The sequence below is a fragment of the Pezoporus flaviventris genome, unplaced genomic scaffold (genome assembly GCF_033815535.1).
Source record: "Pezoporus flaviventris isolate CSIRO_AGI_PZ_B2104156 unplaced genomic scaffold, CSIRO_AGI_Pfla_v1 ptg000037l, whole genome shotgun sequence".
Taxonomy (NCBI): Eukaryota; Metazoa; Chordata; class Aves; order Psittaciformes; family Psittacidae; genus Pezoporus; species Pezoporus flaviventris.
This window is the reverse complement of record NW_026892585.1, coordinates 12,420,432-12,442,134: the sequence shown is the minus strand read 5'-3', so window position 1 is coordinate 12,442,134 and position 21,703 is coordinate 12,420,432. Positions and strand designations below refer to the sequence as shown.

The 21,703-nt window shown below is 41.7% G+C and overlaps 2 protein-coding genes across 2 annotated transcripts; one reads left to right on the top strand and one right to left on the bottom strand.

The window, feature by feature from the left end:
• Positions 1–6,170: 6,170 nt before the first annotated feature.
• Positions 6,171–12,054, bottom strand: LOC133275198 (heat shock factor protein 5-like). Its single transcript, XM_061465055.1, has 7 exons — positions 11,547–12,054; positions 10,132–10,511; positions 8,766–8,768; positions 8,312–8,395; positions 7,101–7,451; positions 6,873–7,014; positions 6,171–6,235 (listed from the first exon to the last, which is right to left on the bottom strand). Exons 1-7 carry the CDS (start codon positions 12,052–12,054, stop codon positions 6,171–6,173), a joined length of 1,533 nt encoding a protein of 510 aa, XP_061321039.1.
• An 8,196-nt stretch (positions 12,055–20,250) lies between these two features.
• On the top strand, positions 20,251–21,369 carry LOC133275244 (U6 snRNA-associated Sm-like protein LSm5). The gene is made up of 3 exons (XM_061465090.1): positions 20,251–20,387; positions 21,025–21,120; positions 21,338–21,369. The coding sequence occupies exons 1-3, from the start codon at positions 20,342–20,344 to the stop codon at positions 21,367–21,369; spliced, it is 174 nt and encodes a 57-aa protein (XP_061321074.1). The 5' UTR covers positions 20,251–20,341.
• The last annotated feature ends 334 nt before the right edge of the window (positions 21,370–21,703 follow it).

Sequence of the window (21,703 nt, the reverse complement as noted above, 5' to 3'; positions counted from 1 at the left end):
TGAGATACACATTTAGGAAGAAAGCTATAAATAACATAAATTTATTAATAAAGATATAAGTAACATACAAATTTACGCAGACAGCAATAATAACATATAAATATAGAAATAAAGCTATAAGTAACATACAAATATATGAAGAAAGGTAGAAACAGATAAATTTATTAACAAAGCTATAAATAAATTAATAAAGCTATACATAACAAAGTTATGAATACAGCTATAACAAATTTATACATAAAGCAATAAAGTTATGAATAAAGCTATAAATAAAATAAATTAATAAAGCTACACATAACAAAGTTATGAATAATGCTATAACACAAATTTATACATAAAGCTATAAATAACATACAAAGTTATGAAAAAAGTTAAAATAACATATTTATGAATAAAGCTAAAAATAAGATACAAACTTATGAATAAAGCTATAAATAAGAGAGAAATTTATGAAGCTAAAAATAGCATAAATTTATTAATAAAGCTATAAACAGCATACAAATTTAGAATAAAGCGCTAAATAACAAATTTAGAAAGCTATAACAGGCAAATTTACGAGTAAAGTTATAAATAACAAATTTATTAGTAAAGCTATAAATTACACACAAACTTATGAATAAAGCTATAAATAACAGAAATTTATTAATAAAGCTATACATTACACACAAACTTATGAATGAAGCTATAAAAGAAATTTATTAATAAAGCTATGAATAAAATAAAAATCTATGAATAAAGCTAAAAATAACACACAAATTTATGAATAAAGCTATAATTAACATACAAATTTAAGAATAAAGCTATAAATGAAAAATGAATAAAGCTATAAATAACATATAATGCTAGGAGTAAAGTTAAAAATAACATTTACATTTATTAATAAAGCTATGAACAACAAATTTATGAAAAAAGCTATACATAACAAATCTATGAATAACGCCATAAAAAAGACACAGATTTATGAATAAAGATAAAAATAAGAAAAAAATGTATATATAAAGCTATAAATAAATAAAAATTATGAATAAAGCTATAAATAACAAAAAATATTAATAAATCTATAAATAACATAAAAATTATGACTAAAGCTCGAAATAAGATACAAATTTATTATTAAAGCTATAAATACCGTATAAATTAAAGAGTAAAGTTATAAATAAAATAGAAATTTACGAATAAAGCTATAAATAAGAAACAAATTAAAGAATGAAGCTATAAATAAAAAAAAAATTTGTACATAAAGCTATAAATAACATAAAAAAATAAGAATAAAGCTATAAATAAAATACAAACTTATGAAGAAAGCTATCAGTAAGATATAAATTTATGAATAAAGCTATAAATAAGATAAAAATCTATGAATAAAGCTATAAATAAGATACAGATTTATTACTAAAGCTATAAATACCATATAAACTAAAGAGTAAAGTTATAAATAACATAGAAATTTATGAATAAAGCTATACATAAGATACACATTTACGAATAAAGCTATAAATAAAAAATAAATTTATACATAAAGCTATAAATAACATAAAAATTTATGAAGGCTATAAATAACAAATTCATTAATAAAGCTACAAATATCATAAAATTATGAAGAAAGCTGTAAATAAAATACAAATTTATGAATAAAGCTATAAATACCATTTAAATTTATGAATAAAGCTATAAATAACAAACATTTATGAAGGCTATAAATAACATAGAAATTTATGAATAAAGCTCTCAAGAACATATAAATTCATTAATAGAGCTATAAATACCATTAAATTATGAATAAAGCTATAAATAAGATGTAAATTCCTGAAAAAAGCTAAAAATAAAGATATAAATTTCTGAAGAAAGCCATAAATAAGATCCAAATTATTTCTAAAGCTATAAATACCATATAAATTTATGAATAAAGCTATAAATAACATACAAATTTATGAAGGATATAAATAAAAGACAAATTTATGAATAAAGCTATAAAGTCAATACTAAAGCTATAAACATCATTTAAATTTATGAATAAAGCTATAAATAAGATATAAATTTATGAAAACAGCTATAAATAAGAAATAAATTTATATATAAAGCTCTAAATAACAGAAAAAAAGAATAAAGCAATAAATAACATAAAAATTTATGAAGTCTATAAATAACATAAAATCATTAATAAAGCTATAAATATCATAAAACTGTGAATAAAGCTATAAATAAGATATACATTTCTGAAGAAAGCTAAAAATAAAATACAAATTTATTACTAATGCTATAAATAAGATATAAATTTCTGAAGAAAGCTATAAATAACATAAAAATTTCTGAAGAAAGCTATAAAGAACATATAAATTCATTAATAAAGCTATAAATATCATAAAATTATGAATAAAGCGACAAATAAAATATAAATTTAGAAACAAAGCTATAAATAACAAAAAAGAATAAAGCTATAAATAACATAAAAATTTATGAAGGCTATAAATAACAAATTCATTAATAAAGCTACAAATATCATAAAATTATGAAGAAAGCTATAAATAACATAAACATTTATGAAGGCTATAAATAACATACAAATTTATGAATAAAGCTCTCAAGAACATGTAAGTTCATTAATAGGGCTATAAATATCATTAAATTAGGAATAAAGCTATAAATAAGATGTACATTTCTGAAGAAAGCTAAAAATAAAGATATAAATTTCTGAAGAAAGCCATAAATAAGATCCAAATTATTTCTAAAGCTATAAATATCATATAAATTTATGAATAAAGCTACAAATAACATAAAAAATTATGAAGGATATAAATAAAAGACAAATTTATGAATAAAGCTATAAAGTCATTACTAAAGCTATAAATATCATTTAAATTTATGAATAAAGCTATAAATAAGATACAAATTAATGAATACAGCTATAAAGAAGAAATAAATTTATACATAAAGCTATAAATAACAGAAAAAAAGAATAAAGCCATAAAGAACATAAAAATTTATGAAGGCTATAAATAACATAAAATTATTTCTAAAGCTATAGATACCATAAAAATTTATGAAGGCTATAAATAAAATACAAATTTATGAATAAAGCTATAAAGTCATTAATAAAGCTATAAGTATCATAAAATTATTAATAAAGCTATAAATATCATAAAATTATGAATAAAGCTACAAATAAGATATAAATTTATTAATTAGGCTATAAAGAACATATAAATTCATTAATAAAGCTATAAATAGCATAAAATTATGAATAAAGCTAAAAATAAGAGAAATTTTTGAAGAAAGCTATAAATAAGACACACATTTATGAATAAAGCTATAAATAAGATATAAATTTATGACTAAAGTTATAAATAACATACAAATTGATGACTAAAGCTATAAAGAAGATATTAATGTATGACTAAAGCTATAAATAAGATTCAAAACTATGAATAAAGCTATAAATAACATATAAATTTCTGAAGAAAGCTATAAATAACATACAAATTTATGACTAAAGCTATAAATTAGATATAAATTTATGACTAAAGCTATAAATAAGATTCAAATCTATGACTAAAGCTATAAATAGGATATAAATTAATGACTAAAGCTATAAATAACATACTAATTTATATATAACTCTATAAATAACATACAAACTTAGGAATAAAGCTATAAATAAGATATAAATTTATGATTAAAGCTATAAATAACATATTAATTTATAAATAACGCTATAAATAACATACAAATTTAGGAATAAAGCTAGAAATAAGATTCAAATCTATGACTAAAGCTATAAATAAGATATAAATTTAGGAATAAAGCTAGAAATAACATATCAATTTATAAATAACGCTATAAATAACATACAAATTTAGGAATAAAGCTAGAAATAAGATTCAAATGTATGACTAAAGCTATAAATAAGATACAAATTTATGACTAAAGCTATAAATAACATATTAATTTATAAATAACGCTATAAATAACACAGATTTAGGAATAAATCTATAAATAAGATTCAAATCAATGACTAAAGCTATAATTAAGATATAAATTTATGACTAAAGCTATAAATAAGATAAAAATCTATGACTAAAGCTATAAATAAGATAGAAATATATGACTAAAGCTACAAATAAGATTCAAAACTATGAATAAAGCTATAAATGAGATATAAATTTATGAATAAAGCTATAAATAACATATTAATTTATAAATAAGGCTATAAATAACATACAAACTTAAGAAATAAAGCTAGAAATAAGATTCAAATCTATGACTAAAGCTATAAATAAGATATAAATTTATGACTAAAGCTATAAATAACATATTAATTTATAAATAACGCTATAAATAACATACAAACTTAGGAATAAAGCTATAAATAAGATATAAATTTAGGAATAAAGCTAGAAATAACATATTAATTTATAAATAACGCTATAAATAACATACAAATTTAGGAATAAAGCTAGAAATAAGATTCAAATCTATGACTAAAGCTATAAATAAGATATAAATTTAGGAATAAAGCTAGAAATAAGATTCAAATGTATGACTAAAGCTATAAATAAGATACAAATTTATAACTAAAGCTATAAATTAGATATAAATTTATGACTAAAGCTATAAATAACATATTAATTTATAAATAACGCTATAAATAACATACAAATTTAGGAATAAAGCTATAAATAAGATTGAAATCTATGACTAAAGCTAAAAATAAAGATAAAAATTTATGACTAAAGCTATAAATAAGATACAAATCTATGACTAAAGCTATAAATAAGATATAAATTTATGACTAAAGCGATAAATAAAATATAAATTTATGACTAAAGCTATAAATAACATATTAATTTATAAATAACGCTATAAATAACATACTAATTTAGGAATAAAGCTATAAATAAGATTGAAATCTATGACTAAAGCTAAAAATAAAGATAAAAATTTATGACTAAAGCTATAAATAAGATTCAAATGTATGACTAAAGCTATAAATAAGATACAAATTTATGACTAAAGCCATAAATAACATATTAATTTATAAATAACGCTATAAATAACACAGGTTTAGGAATAAAGCTATAAATAAGATTCAAATCTATGACTAAAGCTATAAATAAGATATAAATTTATGACTAAAGCTATAAATAAGATACAAATCTATGACTAAAGCTACAAATAAGATTCAAAACTATGAATAAAGCTATAAATGAGATATAAATTTAGGAATAAAGCTATAAATTACATATTAATTTATAAATAAGGCTATAAATAACATACAAATTTAGGAATAAAGCTAGAAATAAGATTCAAATCTATGACTGAAGCTATAAATAAGATATAAATATATGACTAAAGCTACAAATAAGATTCAAAACTATGAATAAAGCTATAAATGAGATTCAAATCTATGACTAAAGCTATAAATAATATACAAATTTATAACTAAAGCTATAAATTAGATATAAATTTATGACTAAAGCTATAAATAACATATTAATTTATAAATAACGCTATAAATAACATACAAATTTAGGAATAAAGCTAGAAATAAGATTCAAATCTATGACTAAAGCTATAAATAAAGATAAAAATTTATGACTAAAGCTATAAATAAGCTACAAATCTATGACTAAAGCTATAAATAAGATTCAAATCTATGACTAAAGCTATAAATAAGATATAAATTTATGACTAAAGCTATAAATAAGATACAAATCTATGACTAAAGCTATAAATAAGATATAAATATATGACTAAAGCTATAAATAAGATACAAATCTATGACTAAAGCTATAAATAAGATATAAATTTATGACTAAAGCTATAAATAAAATAATTTATAAATAACGCTATAAATAACATACAAATTTAGGAATAAAGCTAGAAATAAGATTCAAATCTATGACTAAAGCTATAAATAAGATATAAATTTATGACTAAAGCTATAAATAACTTATTAAGTTATAAATAACGCTATAAATAACATACAGATTTAGGAATAAAGCTAGAAATAACACATAAATTGAGGAATAGAGCTATCAAGGACATAAGAGTTAGGAAACAGAACAGAAGAGGTTTGACCCTGAACCCAGGCTCCAGCTCTGTGCCGAGCGCTGCTGCCGGACTCGCAGGAGGGAACCAGCCGCCAGCCGCTCCACGGGTTCACACGCTCCTCACTCCGCCGTCTTCCTCCAGAAGCAGCCCCGCTTACAGGCTCCACCTTCCGGCTCCTGGGGATCTAGGAAGCAAACACCACCGAGGAAGTGGCAGGCTTTGCCTACGGCTCAGCTGGCAGCACGCACAGCACCTCTGCTGCCATCAGGGACAGTCCAATCTGGCCAAAGGCGGCCTGCGACTTGAAAATCTGAGCGTGTTTTTCTCCTGTGTTGCAGCACACGTATCAGCAGGCTGCTGTGACATTTATTTAGTGATCTGAGCCACAAAGGTTGCGCTCGGGCACTCACTTGGGCAGCGTGGTGGGGTTTTCCCCTCTTACGTCAACAGTCACCTCATTAGTCGGAGTTCCCTTTGTGGCACTCTCACCCTCCAGCAAACATACCCACAGCCTGCATCTCACTGCTGTGTACTGTGACATGCAGGGCTCTGACACAACTCCCACAACTTCAGCGTTTATTGACTGAGAGAATTTATTCCCTGGTCCACCTAGGAGTCCTCACCACCAGCTTGCGTATAGAAGCGTGTCGGCAAGTACGCCGAGAGCTCCTACGAGTGCAAGAGTTGAACTGAAGGCCCAGTGAGGTACTTAACACTGCAGACAATAACTCAGCTCTTGTGATCTCCCCTTGCCGCAAGAGTTTCAGAGCAGCTGTCTTGGCCACCTCTAAAAAAGGCAGGCTCTCTTAGCAGGGACTTACCCTGCTGTGAGCTGTGTCTTCTCTTCCTGCACGGAGGTTTTGCAGAGGACCCTGGCTCTTCCGCAGCTTTCTTCACTGCCTCGCTTCCTGAAGTGAGCTCTCTCTCTTCCCTCGCAGATCCACATTTAACACTCTCATTCTCCTTTAAATAAACACACCAACAAATGAAATAAACCCAAAGACCACTCAATAGTTTCCTGGGGAGTTTTACCTCCATTTAGCACTTACTTGCTCTGCACTGAACAGCTCATCCACAGCAAACATTTCAGATGGCTGAGCTGGGTTGTGATCCAGCTGTTCTTCAGGGGCTCCCTGTGTGCTCACAGAGTCTTGCGCTGTTTCAGCAGCAGCAGCGCTTTCTATGGCCGCATTGATGTAGCTTTCCAACAGCTCTCCATCCCAGCTTTCTGCAGGCTCCGGTGTCACTACATCAGCGCTCTGTGATGCATACATCTCCTCGAGAAACTGAAACACATCTTCGTAACTTAATTCCGGCAACTTCTCCTCGTCCTCAGATGCATGATGTGCCCCATCAGAAGGCAGGCATTCAGCTGCAGAAGGTGGCTGCAATTCAGGACTCTGCGAGAAACAAAACACAGGGAATTTCCAGATCAAAAAATCACAATCGTTTTGAGTCAGGGCTGATGGCTTTACTGCTTCTGAGGACTGTGCAGGTCAACCCTTTTTCAGCACACACCAGCAGAGCTTGCTTTGCTTATTCCCTCTGAGGAAAAAAGTATCTCCAAGCTGCTGGAATGCGAAAGGAAGCCCTGGCATTTTTACTGAGGTTCTTTTACTATTTCATAAGCCAGGCCACCCAATAAGGTGCAGTTTCCACCAGAATTCTAGAAAGCATTGACAGGTAGCACTGGAGCTCTCCAGTGATAGGATAGGATAGGATAGGATAGGATAGGATAGGATAGGATAGGATAGGATAGGATAGGATAGGATAGGATAGGATAGGATAGCTCTGAGCTGGGGCCAACTCCAAAAGTCAACTTGGTTCTTCTCACGCAGACAATGAAACTCAGGACTGCCACAAGTTGTCTGGGACACAGAAGTGGAGCTGATTCCCAGTATCATAACATTAAAGAATCCCATTTTGTGCAGGCAAGGACTTTCTTCAAAGATAAACGGAGACTCGTGAACTAAAGCGAATTATGGTGAAGTCAAACATAACACTTTTCGAGGAAAAGAACACTCTGCCGATGAGGACACCCGCAATCCCACTGCCCTGAAACCTCACCTGCATTACAGCACTGCCCCTTTCGTGTTTCAAAGCGGTGCTTTCAAATGGCCATTGGCAAACCACGTTACTTTCCCTTTCGAAAGCAGATCCAGTCCCAAACTTCTCTCCTTCCTGCTGCAAGAACCCAGAACCCTGCGGTCCATGCATGGGGTCTCCTCCCTTCCCCCTGCTCTCTGTGCGCTGCACTCACCTGCACAAAGACGAAGTCGGTGGACGCCGCAGCAGCAGCACTGGCGCTGACACTCAGAAGACCTCCCTGGGCAGGGGGTGAACACTGCGGGGTGCCTGCAAAATTCAAACACAGGGATCAGACTGCCAGAACTGGTGCCCAGGGTGTACAGTTCTGTTGCTTACTTGCATTAAACACTGCAGTAACCGCTCTGTAAGCCAACTCCCTGAAATGGATTATGACCTCCCCGCCGATTGTAAGACTGAGTTCTCCACCTTAAAACATATTTCTTCTAAAGTATGTAGACACAGATCCAACATACGCATTGCAGAATTAACCAACACACACGGAATCTTCATATTCACTCCTCTCTATCTTAATATCACCTTTTTTGGATTTGGCTGCTCGACTGTCTCAACACAACACGCCACAGAAAGGGGATTCAGACAGGAAGGGCATGCATGTTCACGCACACACACTGGAATGAAAATGGGATCTTATTCCAAAAAGCAGCTCTGTAGATGAAGCAGTTTCTGCGGGTCTCAGGTTTTGGTGCCACGCAGAGAGAACTTACAAGGAAAGGCACTACTGGCAGGACAGAGAATCTTTAAAATCTGCAGTCCTTCTGGGCGAGAGAGAAATCCCCCATGAAATCAAATCTAGGCCAATGTTCACAGTAATTAAATGGTACAAGTGTGACTTGAGGCGGCCACGTGATCAGGGGAACTTTTGTCCATTTTGGAGCAACAAACACAAGAGCTAAACAACAGGGAGCGAGCTCGTGGACATCCTTCCACAGCAGCACGAGACACGTGTCTGACTCCTGCTACCTCAAAAGCTCGTTCTGAGCAACCTTAGGATGAAATCTGGACATCTTTCAGAAGAACACCCTGTGACCTGCAAACATATTACAGTTCTGGATTGTGCCAAAAATCGAATGATACCTGGGCTTCACTCCCTGGGAACGCCAAAGGATGTTGACAAAGGCAAGCAAACCACCAAAGAAACCTAAAGGGCTACTGTAAAAACAGGGCGAGAGAGCAAAGGAGAGATTGGCTGTAACCTGCTGGAGTGATCCTAAGGAAACAAACATGTAGTACAAAGAGCCTAGTTTCTAAGAGAAGAAAAGGAAGAACCCAAAGGGAAAAAGCGCTTGTGAAACAGGAGGCAGGTGTAAAACGTAACGTCCTCACCATAGGCTATAAAAAGCTATGAGTAAAGTAGAAATTGCACAACTCTTGCACTTAGTAGAGCTTATAGTGAAAGCAGCTCGTGAATCAAACGCGCTGTAATGCCTGTACATCAAGGGGACGAGAACACAGGTAACCGTGTAGCAGCCCAGACTGGTGAGCGATTCTGACCGGGTCTGAAGTGCAGAAGGGTGCACAGAAAGAACGGTTTGCACTCACACCACCTTTTCTTGGTTTTTTTTTGCCAGCTGCAGCAGTGCCTGATCTAACAGCAAGAAAAACTGCACCTGTGGAAATCCCACTGATGGGCTCGGCTGGCAAAGGGGCCAATTCTTTTGTAATACTTCAAGTGCTCCAGCTGAATCAAGATTCCACACACACCTGCTTCACCCACACGCTTTTGTCCTTCCCTGCTCATTGCAGAGAAGGCATTTCTAAGCTCTCCTGTCTCTGATACAGCTCATCTCATCAGAGCCAGAAGAAATGAGCGGCTAAAGCACATTCTGTCACAGGCTGGTTGCAAGTATACGGACAGGGAACACACATCTCTTTGCGAGCACACGCGTCAGATACACACGCAGTGACAGAGCACTGGCGGAAAACATTTCATGCATCACTTGGCAGGAACTTCTCGAGCAGCAAGCGGAGAACTTTTGCCGTACCTGTTGGATCCCGGCCTTGCAAGCACTGCCCTGGAGACGCGCAGCTGCCCCGTTCTGGAAGGGCAGCACCGGCTGGAGCCCCTCGCTGAAGCGGCAGAAGTGAGCACACGGTCTGGAGAGTGTACGTGACCTCCGTGCAACACTTGTGGAGGACGGGAAAGGGAGCCCCCTGGCCTGGGAAAGCTGGGAGAGCCCCGTGCCATGGCAGCCACGCAACAGAACCCTGCCATGGTCTGGAAGGGACCGGAGGCTGCTGGGAAGTCGCTGCCTGGAAAGCAGGGGGCTCCTGGCATGAGGCGGCTGTGCTGGAGGGCAGAAAGCAGCTGTCTGGATGACAAGGTTGAGGAGCCTCTCCTGCAGTCACCAGTCCTGCAAAACAAAGGGAAACAAGGACTAAGGGAAGGAGTTTTCACTGGCCCTGAAAGGCAGGATGAGGAGCCAAGGCTCCACAACGTTCCCTGGGAAGACCACCTTTGCTCCGATATTCTTCATCCAGAAACAGACTCTATTCTTACACCTAAACATACAGTAACTGCTGCAGCACTACCACCTGAACACACAGGAACACCAGTGCTGTGCCAACACACAGCCATCTCTGGAGCATTCAGTCTCCTGAAACCCTCAGGAGCAAGTGATCCCTACTTAGAAATGCGCTATTAGAAATCAAAATGCGCAGGAGCTGACCAAACCGGCACAAGCCGTTTAGGAAGTGCAGCGCGTTACATCAGGCAGTAAGGTAAAATAAAGGGGGAATGGTGAAGCGGGGCTCTACCGAACTCCAGTGCGGACAGCACAGGGGCAGCCAAGGCAGGGGCAATGTCCAAATCCTAAACGTGACTCTGAGAGCACTTGATCACAAGTCCTTCAGTTTGTCAAGGAAAACAAAACCAAAGCCAGCTTTTTTCCAGGTAGCTCAACCGGTTGAGTGTAAAAAAGCTCAGACTTTGCCGTTTTGTTACTTCCAAGATATTCCCTTTCATCTTCCCTGGTTTCCTCTCTCGGTCAGTTACGGTTTCATGAAATGGTACTTGCCCTCACACGGTTACCCATCGCTTCACACAGATTTAACGACAGCTTATGGAGCAACCCTTCAAGGAGAAGGAACGTCCATCTGGTAGGGCTGTGCCAGCTCCACAGAGCCAGGGTGAGGGTGTTGTTACTGCAGCCCCCGACGGAGGCTGTCTTGCAGCCGAGGGGCAGACGGAACCACACGCGAACCTCGCTCCCCGTGCCTGCCGGCAGCCCATCTCCCTGCATGAACAACAACGGCTTTCCCGCAGCGGCGGAGCTGAGCGGCCGCCAGCAAGGTCAGGCAAGCCTGCTGCCTGCGGGGGTGCCGATCTAGAAACCCCGCAGCACCCAGTGCTTCTCGGGGCCCCGCAGCCCGGGGCCACCCCAGCTCACCGGGCCTGGCAGCCTCGCCGAGCGTCGAGGGCGGGAGCTGGGAGCGCTGTGCCGGGCGGCTGGGCAGCTCCAGGCCGGCCGCCAGCTTCGCCTTGTTGGCCCTCGTCAGGCGCTTGAGGTTTACGAGGAGCTCGGGGCGGTCGCGGCGGAAATGGGGGCTGTAGAAATGGAGCAGAGCCCCGGCGGAGCTGCCGCCATCGCCCCCCGCCGGGTCCTGCAGGGGCCCGGGCCCCGGCCCCGGCCCCAGCTTGCGGAACCCATAGAGGTTCAGCTGGCGGATGAAGCTGGCGAAGTTCCTGGTCTTAAAGACCTCGCCGTCCAGCGCCGCCCCGTCGCCGGCCGCCTCCGCGCCCAGCAGCTCTCGCTCGAAGAGCCGCTGGTCGATGAGCAGCCCCTCGCCGCGGGCATCCCAGCGCACGGAGCCGCAGCGCGGGCTGTTCACCAGCTCCCAGAGCTTGGCCGGGAAATGGCTGGGGTTGAGAGCAGCGGGCAGCCGCTGGCCCTCCATGGCGCTCCCCGACAACGGACGCACTGGCCACTCGCGCTCCAGCGGCCGCCGGGCAACGCCCGGCCCCGTCGGCCCGCCCTGGGGAGCGACACCGGCCCGAGCGCCGCCCGGCACGGGACCGGCTTCAGCCCGCGCTGTCCGCCGGCCCCGGCCCCGCCACCGCCTCGGCACAGCCGCACCTGCAGCATCGCCGGAGCCCGCCGGGCCCGCAGCGCCTCCCCGCTCCCCCAGCCCCGCCGCTCCCCTCGGCCGCTCCCCGGTCCCTCAGCCCCAAGAACAAAATCACGACAACAAGTTAAAAACCAAACCTGCAGCACCAAGACAAAAGCTCAAATCTCATCGCTATGAACAGCTCTCCAACAAACTTTGCTCCTCTACGTCTAGGCAGGGAAAAGAGAAACACGAACCAGCACTGATGCGCAATGCAACTGCTCGGCACGCGCTCAGCGATAACCAACCTGACCCGAGCGGCGACCTGCGCCTCCCGGCTGACTCCCCCCACTTTCTATACTGGCCATGACGTGCTCTGCTATGGAATACCCCTCTGGCTGCCTTGGGTCAGGTGTCCTGACTCTGCTTCCTCATGGCTTCCCGTGCCCCTCCTCACTGGCAGAGCAGGAGAGACTGCAAAGTCCTTTGCTCAGCCGAAGGGCTACTGAGCGACAGCTAAAACATCGGTGCGCTACCAGCGTGCTTCCCAGAACCAAGCCAGAACACAGCACTGCGCCAGCCACGGGGAAGAGAATCAATTCTAGCCCAGCCAAAACCAGGACAGTGTCCACCCCTTATTCCATACCATTCCCGTCATGCCAGGTCAAACTAATTCTTCAGAGCTTTAAGACCTTCAGAAAAGAGACAACTTGCTTTCTCCATAGCACTCTAAGGGCAGCAGGCAATCTCCTTCCGCATCTCCTTACCTCCTTTCTCTGCCGTGCTGTTGTTCTTAGACCTCAAGGAAGAAGGAACCACTAAACTCTCCCTCATAAGCACAGCGAGGGCTCAAGGCAGCAAGCGGAGGAGAAGCCAAGGAGAAGCCCATGGACATCGGTAGACCCCAGCACTCCAACAAAACCAAAACTCCTTTCTTCCCAAAGCAAAGCCAAATTCAACTCATGCTTTTCATCTCAGCAAAACACGATAAAATGAAGCCAACTCCCTGCACACCTTCCTCTCTCTCCAAGCTCAACTCTCCCGGAACAATCAGCAGCTTCAGGGAACCTTCTGGTGCCTGCTAAGGGTAACAAAGCCCACTTGTGAGCACCTTGCTCCCACTCTTCTCACTGCTCATTCTGTAGCTGAAGCCCACCAAAAATAATCCAGCGGGCTTTATGAGGACTTACGGAAATATCAACTTAATTCCTACACGTGGGGACCTCCAGAAAGGTGCCCCCAACACGGTAATTTGCCCTTGCCTTGCCACCTTAAACACCACTGCCGTACTGATCCTCTGCTGCATCGCTTTGGTGTCCTGGAGCGCGGCTCCACAGTGCCAACGTGCAGCCGCTGTTCCAAAGGACGTAGTGCCAGGACAGAAAGCAGTCGCTGAGCAGCACCTCCACAGGGAGACCTGCAGAATGGTGCTGCCAACGCGGCAAAGAGACCTTGTTTGCCACCAAAACCACCATCTGCGTTCCGCCCCTCTGCTGAATGCACACGGGTGGCCTGGAACATGCACGCGCGATGTGCCAGGACAGAAAGCTCTTGCTGCACATCACCTACACACGGAGACCTTGGGAACAGTGCCACCGACATGGCAAACCACCCTTGCTTAGCCACATAGAAGTGCATCTGCGTGCTGCCTACAGAGTGCACTCTCAAGCGCCACAGAACCAAGCTCCCTAAGTGGAAATGTCCGGATCCTGCTCCTAAGGCTAATGGGTTAGAACAGAAACAAGTAACGGGACATGTTCTACGCAGGGAGTCCTCTGGAACAGTGCTCCCAACATGGATAGCGTCACTTACTTACACACCTAAAACCCCATCCCTGGAAAGCCTCACTGAACAGCACTCTCTGATGATCCACAAAAGAGCTCCCAAAGTGTGACCGTCCAAATTCCCATGCTCGGAATACAGTAAGAAACAGAAAGCTGGTGCTTGGCATCACGTAAACAAGGTGCCTTCCTCAACAGTGACACCAACATGGCAATCCACCTTTGCTTAGCCACTTAAACCTACACCTGTGTACGGCCACACGGCAGCACTCTCAGACACGCCATAAAGCAGGCCCCTATGTGCGAATAGCCAGACCCTGCTCCTAAGCCTCATGTCTTAGGACAGAAACAAATAGCTGGGCATGTTCTACACAGAGAGCCCTCTGGAAGGGTGCCACCAACACGGATATCCTCACTTACTTAACTCACATAAAACTCCATTTCTCAAGCCTCACTGGACACCACCATTCAGTGACCGAGACACCGGCTCCCTGAGCGTGAATGTCCAGACTCTGATGCTAAGCCTAAGGTGCCAGGACAGAGAGATGATGCCGGGCATCAGCCACAAACGGCGCTCTCTGCAACAGTGCCACCAACAGGGCAATCCATTTCGGTGTCAACCACCTCTCCTTTTTTTTTTTTTTTTTTCTTCCTGGGGTTTTCCCCACGGGTTTTGTTCCACTCTTTTTACCCCCACGGTTATTTTATCCCCACGTTTTCCCCCTTCCAGTTCCCCTCCTGCTCCCATCTTCACACACCCCCCCTTTTTTTAATTATTTTTTTTTTCCCACAGGTCTCTCCTTTTTTTCTCTCTCCCTCCAGAGTTGTTCGGGGATTTTTTTTCTTCCCCCCCCCCCCCCCCCCCCCCGTTTTGTTTTTTTTTTTTTTTTTTAGGTGTTTTTGTTGGGTTTTTGTTGGGTTTTTTTTTTGGGGGGGGGGGCGGTGTTTGTTGTTTTTTGTTTATTTCGATGGTTTTCTTACTTTTGCTGGAGTTTTTTCCATGGTGTTTTTTGTTCCACGCTTTTTTTTCCCCCACTTCCCGCCACACACACACATTTTCCTCCCTCCCCCTTTCTCCCTCCCACTGTTTCCCCCCAGGTTGGTAGGCTTTTATCCCAAGGTTTCCCACATGCACAATTCCCTCCCCACTTGTTTTCTCACACAGATTTTCCCTTCTGGTTGGTGGGGGTTTTCCCCCCAGTTTCCCCCTGCCACTTTTCTTCCCCATTCCTCCCCCTCTTTTTTTTCCCCTCATTGTTTGGTTGGGTTTTCCCCACAAGGATGGGGATTTTTTGACACCCCCCCCTTTTGTTTTCCTCTCTCCCCCCCCCTCCCCTCCGGGGGGGTTCATTTGTTTTTTTGGGGAGGTTGTTTTTATTGATGGTTTTGCGTGAGGGTTTTTTTGCCCACCACCCCCCCCCCCCGCCCCCCCTTTTTTTTTTCAGACTGGGTTTTTCTCCCCAAGTTGGTGTGGGGCTTTGGGTGCAGTTTTTGTTTGGTTGGGTTTGGTTTTTAATTTTTTCCATGTTCCTTTTTTTTCCTGTATTTTTTCCCACATTTTTTTGTCCAACATTTTTTAACCTCTCCCCGGGTTTTTTCCCCTCCCCCCCCCCACTACCATTTTTTTCTCTCCACCGGTTGGTGGTGGTAGGGAGGGGGGTGTGTGTCTTTTTTTCCAGTTTCTCCTCCTGCCTTTTTCTCCTCCCCTCTACACTTCACCTCCACCCCGCCATTTCCAACCCCAGGGGGTGGGGTTTTTTGGTGTTTTTTTTTATTCTTGGGGTTTTCCCCCTTCCCCTTCCTTTTCTTTTGCTGGGTTTCCCCCGGGTGAGTGCTTTTTGTTTGTTTGGGTTTTTTTTGGTATGTGGTGTGTTTTTTGTTGGGTTTCTGGGATTGTGAAGTTTGGTTTTTTTTTTTCTGGTTTTTCTTCCCCCCAAAGATTTTTTGCGTTTTGTTTTTTCTTTATTCCTTTTATCCATTTTTTAAATTACTATTATTTCATTTATATTTTGCTGGATTTTATCTCTGTTTTTTATCCACGTTATTCCCCCTCCCCAACGACTTTTTTTTCCCCCACTGGTTGTTTGATTTCTTCCCCACAGTGTTGGGGTTATCCCTCACCCCCCTTTTTTATTTCAGCTGGGATTTTGCACCAAGCTGGGGTAGGGTTTTAGGTGGAGTTCCTGTTTGTTTGGGTTCCCCCTCCTTTTTTTTTTTTCAGGGTTCTTTATTCCAGGATTTTTTTTTCATCCCAGTTTTTTGCTCCACATTTTTCAACCCCACAGCTTTTTCCCTCCCCCCCCCCCCCCCCGCTTTTTTATCTCCACCGGTTGGTGAGGGCCCTCTTTTTTTTCCCAGTTTCTCTCCCCCGCCTTTTTCTCCTCTCCTCCACACTCCTCCTTAGTTTATTATTATTTTATTTATATTTTATCCATGGTTTTTGTTCCACATTTTTCCCCACACACACACTTCCCCCTCCCCCTTTTTCCCCTACCCTTTTTTTCCCTTCTGGTTGGTGGAGTTTTCCAACCCCCCCACTTTTCTCCCCTGTTCCTTCTTCTTTCTGCAGGCTGAGCTGCTACTGCTCTTCCTTCCAAAAGGAAACATACACTGCTGCCCTTTCCACACCTAACTCCTGTAAGAGCTGGTCCTGGCTGAGAACAAGAACCCTGTCTTTCCCCACCCGAGGTGTTCTAGGCTGGAGCCTGCCCTGATTTAAACAGCATCACCTGGACACTGAACTGGGATCAGCTGATGGATGGAGCGGGTCCTCAGAGGTGCTGGTGGGAACACAGCCAGCCTCAGGTGCAAGTGACCAAGGGGACATGGTAGGAGAACCTTGCTGAAAGGGGTAGAAGGACTCGGAAGAGTTCAGCATCGAGTTTGGGGGTTCCCAAGGAGTCGGTTGTGTAATTGGGGCTCACCTAATGGCCCAGCAGCCTTGCAAAGCATGTCAGGGCTTCACAAGTTGTTCTGGATCAGAAGGGAGAGGGAGGGATGTGAAGGGAAGTCACCCCTTCCCCAGTGCCTTTCTTGTCCTTCACATTAACAATATATTTACTCAGAGTACCAGGAATTCTCCACAGACCCAGATCTTCCCTGGTTCATTATGTGAGATGTGGAAAAACTTCACTCCTCTGCAGTTTGTTACTGATGTCTACCTAAAGATACAGCCTCTGCGAGGGAAGAATGGTCAACAAAAGGATGTCCATCAGTACTCAGTTGTGACTGATTACATGGACTTAAAAATGGACTTCAATATTCACACAGTAGTTGTGTTGGTTTTTTTTTTTAATGGTAGAGGTCTGCAGTGTTGGTGTTACTGCAAATGCAGGGAAAAGTCAACTTGAAAGCGGGCACCTAAAAGTACTGTATTTGTAATGCTGTACTGCCTCAGGAAAGGCGTCTCATTAGGACACAGAACATTGTTGCAGTGAGTAAGCATTTCTGTGGATTCTGATAGACATAGTTTCCCACAGACTTAAATTGCCATGGCAAGTTGCACATTTCGGAGAGGCAAATAAATACTCTGTGTGCTTAGTTAGCAGTTTTCTAAGCAATCAAGTTGTGGTTGCTGTCAGGTATTGTTTTCTGCTGTGGGCTCCTCTTCAACTTGACAGCAAGTGTAAAAGTTGTTCTTCGGAGAAAATCACCTTTCCACTGAGAATGACTCTTTTTTGGTATGCTCTCTATTATTGGCTTCCAGTGTTGTGCTGCTGCAGTGTTCAGGTTCTGTGCAAGGTGACTTGACGCATGGAGCGCCCCCTTCCTTCTCTCAGTTTTAGTAATAAAAGGTCTACAGACGTAATGATTTGTTTGTGCTTTTGTGCATTTGCTGAAGTAATTTTTCCTTCACTATGACTCCCCTTCTCCAATTGTGCTTGCTTTTTTTCAACTATTGCAATTAAGGCTGAAGTAAGGAGCCGCGCTGTTAAAAGCATCCAGTGGTTACCAAGGGAACCGATACTTCTGACCATCCCGTCCAGTCCGTCCAGTCTATTTTCTACAATTTTCAGGGTCCTTAAGATTTAAGAGGATTCTCAGTTAAGTGCAGCAGCTCTGAAATGGAACAGAATTGTTATGGATGGTTCAGTGAAGGTCTCTGCTCAATGAAAGCAAAAAACCTGGCGCTAAGGTATAGGAGGGATGAGACTAACATTGATAGCATTTATAATGCACTTGTGTACAGCAGTAATACTGTTCTTGAAACGTTATGCAACAAAAAGCGGTTAAGTCCAGATCTGGTGTCACCAACATAAGAAGGACATGGAGCTGTTGGAGTATGTTCAGAGGAGGCCACGAGGTTGACCAGGGGGCTGGAGCACCTCCTGTATGAAGACAGGCTGAGAAAGCTGGGGCTGTTCAGCCTGGAGAAGGGAAGCTGCATTGAGACCTCATAGCAGCCTTCCAGTATCTGAGGGGGGCCTATAAGGATGCTGGGGAGGGACTCTCCATTAGGGACTGTAGTGATAGGACAAGGAGTAATGGGTTTAAACTTAAACAGGGGATGTTCTGGTTAGGTATAAGGAAGAAGTTCTTTCCTTTGAGGGTGGTGAAACACTGGCACAGGGTGCCCAAAGAAGTGGTAAATGCTCCAACACTAGCAGTGTTCAAGGCCAGGTTGGACAGAGCCTTGGGTGACATGGTCAAGTGTGAGGCATCGCTGCTCATGGCTGCTCATGGCAGCAAAAAACTCTGGAGATTTGCACTTAGGGACCTTGTTTATGGAGCATCTGAGAGTGCTGCCTGCAAGGTCGTACACAGATGGAGGTTTACATGGCTAAGAAAGGGCTGATTGCCATTGGTGTCACTGTTGCAGAGGGCACCATGTATAGCTGATGCCCAACATCAGCTTTCTGTCCTGGCACCTTAGTCTTAGCATTGGGATCTGGACATTTGCACTTAGGGAGCTGGTATCTTGGTCACCAGAGAGTGCTGTCCTGTGAGGCTTTACACAGATGGATTTTTAGGTGGATGAGGAATTGAGAATATCCATGTTGGTTAAGAGCACTGCCCTATGTGGTGGTACAGAGATGGAGGTTTACATGGCTAAGCAAGGGTGGATTTGCCATGTTGGTGTCACTTGCAGAGGGCACCCTGTATAGCTGTTGCCCAGCACCAGCTTTCTCTCTTGGTACCTTAGGCTTAGTATCAGGATCTGGACGTTCGCAGTCCAGTGAAGTCTGTGCTTTGTCTTTGTGTGCTTGACAAGCAGAGCATCTGTATTTAGGTAACATAGGCCTATAATATACATGGAGGCATCCTATCGGATACACTTGAAATTCCTGCCTTGTTATGGAGAAGATCAAAGCACAGTGGTAAATGAAGCCTGCATGAATCCATGATTGACAGGGAAAACAGCAGTGCTGGTGATCCTTCAGCATTGATCAAGCTCCGTGATGCCTGTGTCCCTGCTTAAGTGGCTCTGCCTGGGTTCTGCTCACTAGATCCTGTGTTTGGTGAGATAAAGAAAATAAGCTTACTCTATGCATTTCACTTGTGGTTCTGTGGCTGTCTCTGCACTCTGCCTGTGCCAATTTACGTCATCATTACAACTACCCTGACTTTAACTTTGTACGCACTCTGCTCCAGGGAGAGACACAGCCCTGCACCCTCGCTATGAGACAAGCCTCTCCTCACATTGCTTTGGTAACCGTGAAGTGATCCTGTGTGGAGCCGCGCGGCATCTGCTGATGCTAGAGGTTGGATTTGACTTTGTGAACATTCAGATTTGCCTGGGAACTAACCACACAAGAACTGAGCTAGCCGCCCTGCACCCAGCAGCTCTACATCCTCCAAAGGTTCATTTCCTCTAAGGCAGAGGATGGAATTTATTTAGGCTTGATTCTTCCAGAGGCAGCCTGGCACAAAATGTGTGATGCCTCTAGGTGTTGAAATACCAGTGTTATCTAACTATAGACTGGTTTGGGTTGGAAGGGACCTTAAAGCTCACCCACTTCCAATCCCCTGCCTTTGGCAGGGACACCTTTCACTAGAGCAGGTTGCTCAGTGCTGCAGTATGAAGCAAGCAAAGCGTGTTCGAACAGCCAGTGATTTTTGCTCCAAGCCATGTGTGTATCCAAAAGGGCTTCCAAAAATCCTTCTTGCTGCAGCCCACTTGTGAATTAATGAACAAATCTGGGTGGGGAAATAAAGATAACTATGGCGTACAGCGATTAAAATCCTTCCCCCTGGCACTCCCCGCGAAAAGAAGAGCTATTTGAAGGGTGGGTAAGTGTATTTAATCAGGGGAAAAGGGCGGAGCGATTGCTCTGTCATCCGCTCATCGGGGCTGCCGCACCGCCCTTCACATCTGAAGCGGGAGGTGGCAGCGATTGGTCAGGCGTGGGTCCAACATGGCGGCCACCGCGACCAGCAACCCGTCTCAGCTGCTGCCGCTCGGTAATCGGTGGTGCTGCTGCGCTGCTCCGGTGTGCGACGGGACGGGACAGCATGGAACGGGACGGAAGGGAGAGGAGGGAAAGCCTGTTTACGGGCACTTGTGGTTGGTGTGAGCGGCGCTGTCGCTTGGCGGGAAGCTTGAATGGGGTGGACGAGTTCGGGAGGCGCCTGCAGCAAACGGAAATCCCGGTGGATGTCTTTGAGTGCGGAGCAGACACCAGCTGGGGCCAAGTGTTGGTGCTCGGCCGGTGTGCGGTAATGAACTGCGCACCCTGGCAGTGCTTGAGGCCAGGCTGGACGGGGCTTGGAGCAACCTGCTGTAGTGAAAGGTGTCCGTGCCTGTGGCAGGGGGTTGGAGCCGGGGGAGCTTAAAGGTCCCTTCCAACCCAAGCTATGATTCTATGGCATTAAAGTGTTCTCACTGAAGGGAACGTCTCCTTGCAGAGTTCCAGCCTCGGGAACGTCTCCTTGCAGAGTTCCAGCCTCAAGAAACGTGGTCGTGTACTAGCAGTACGGGTGCACCTTTAAAAATATATTTTCACTGCACACAGTCTCAGGGGTTTTGTTCAGATGAATGTCTTGTTCTATAAAACAGTCTCTTGTCCCTTTCAACTTTATTGTTTGTTTTTATTTGCAGAGCTCGTGGGCAAATGCATGGGCTCCCGCATTCATGTTGTGATGAAGAGTGATAAAGAAGTTGTTGGAACACTTCTAGGATTTGATGACTTTGTCAGTATCCTTTGATGGAAATGTTTTATGCTTCTGCTCAATTCATTTGTCGTATGTGAGAGGAGAGGTTTGAGTTCACTGGATAGAAACTTTTTGTATGGGTGGGTTGTATTATTCTGGTGTTTTTATTTTACAGATAGAATCACAGTTCAGTAAAAATGAAAATAACTTTATTTTGATTTTAAGACTGGGCCTTATTTTCTTTGAAGCTGGGTATTCAGATGTGGTGTTAGAAGATGTTACAGATTTCTAAGCATTATTTCTATTTAGTTTCCTGAGGAAAAAAATATTGTATAAAATCTATAAGCAAAGTGGATTTATATTTTTTTGAATACTTGCCAGCTGAATAGTTTATATCTTGGAGTTCAACTATAGTGGTGATGTATTCAGGACAGCTGTGTCATAGAGTAGCTGTTGCATGATATATACTTGTAATCAGGTTCCTATTTTGTAGCCTTAATTTTGCATGGCTTGTGTGTAGAACTAGCTGGTTGTTTGCTTTTACATTTTCTTAACGTCTAAGCAAAGATTTAAAAAGCTGGCAGACGTAAAGTTAAGTATTTATTACTTTGCTGTGCCATGTTTAT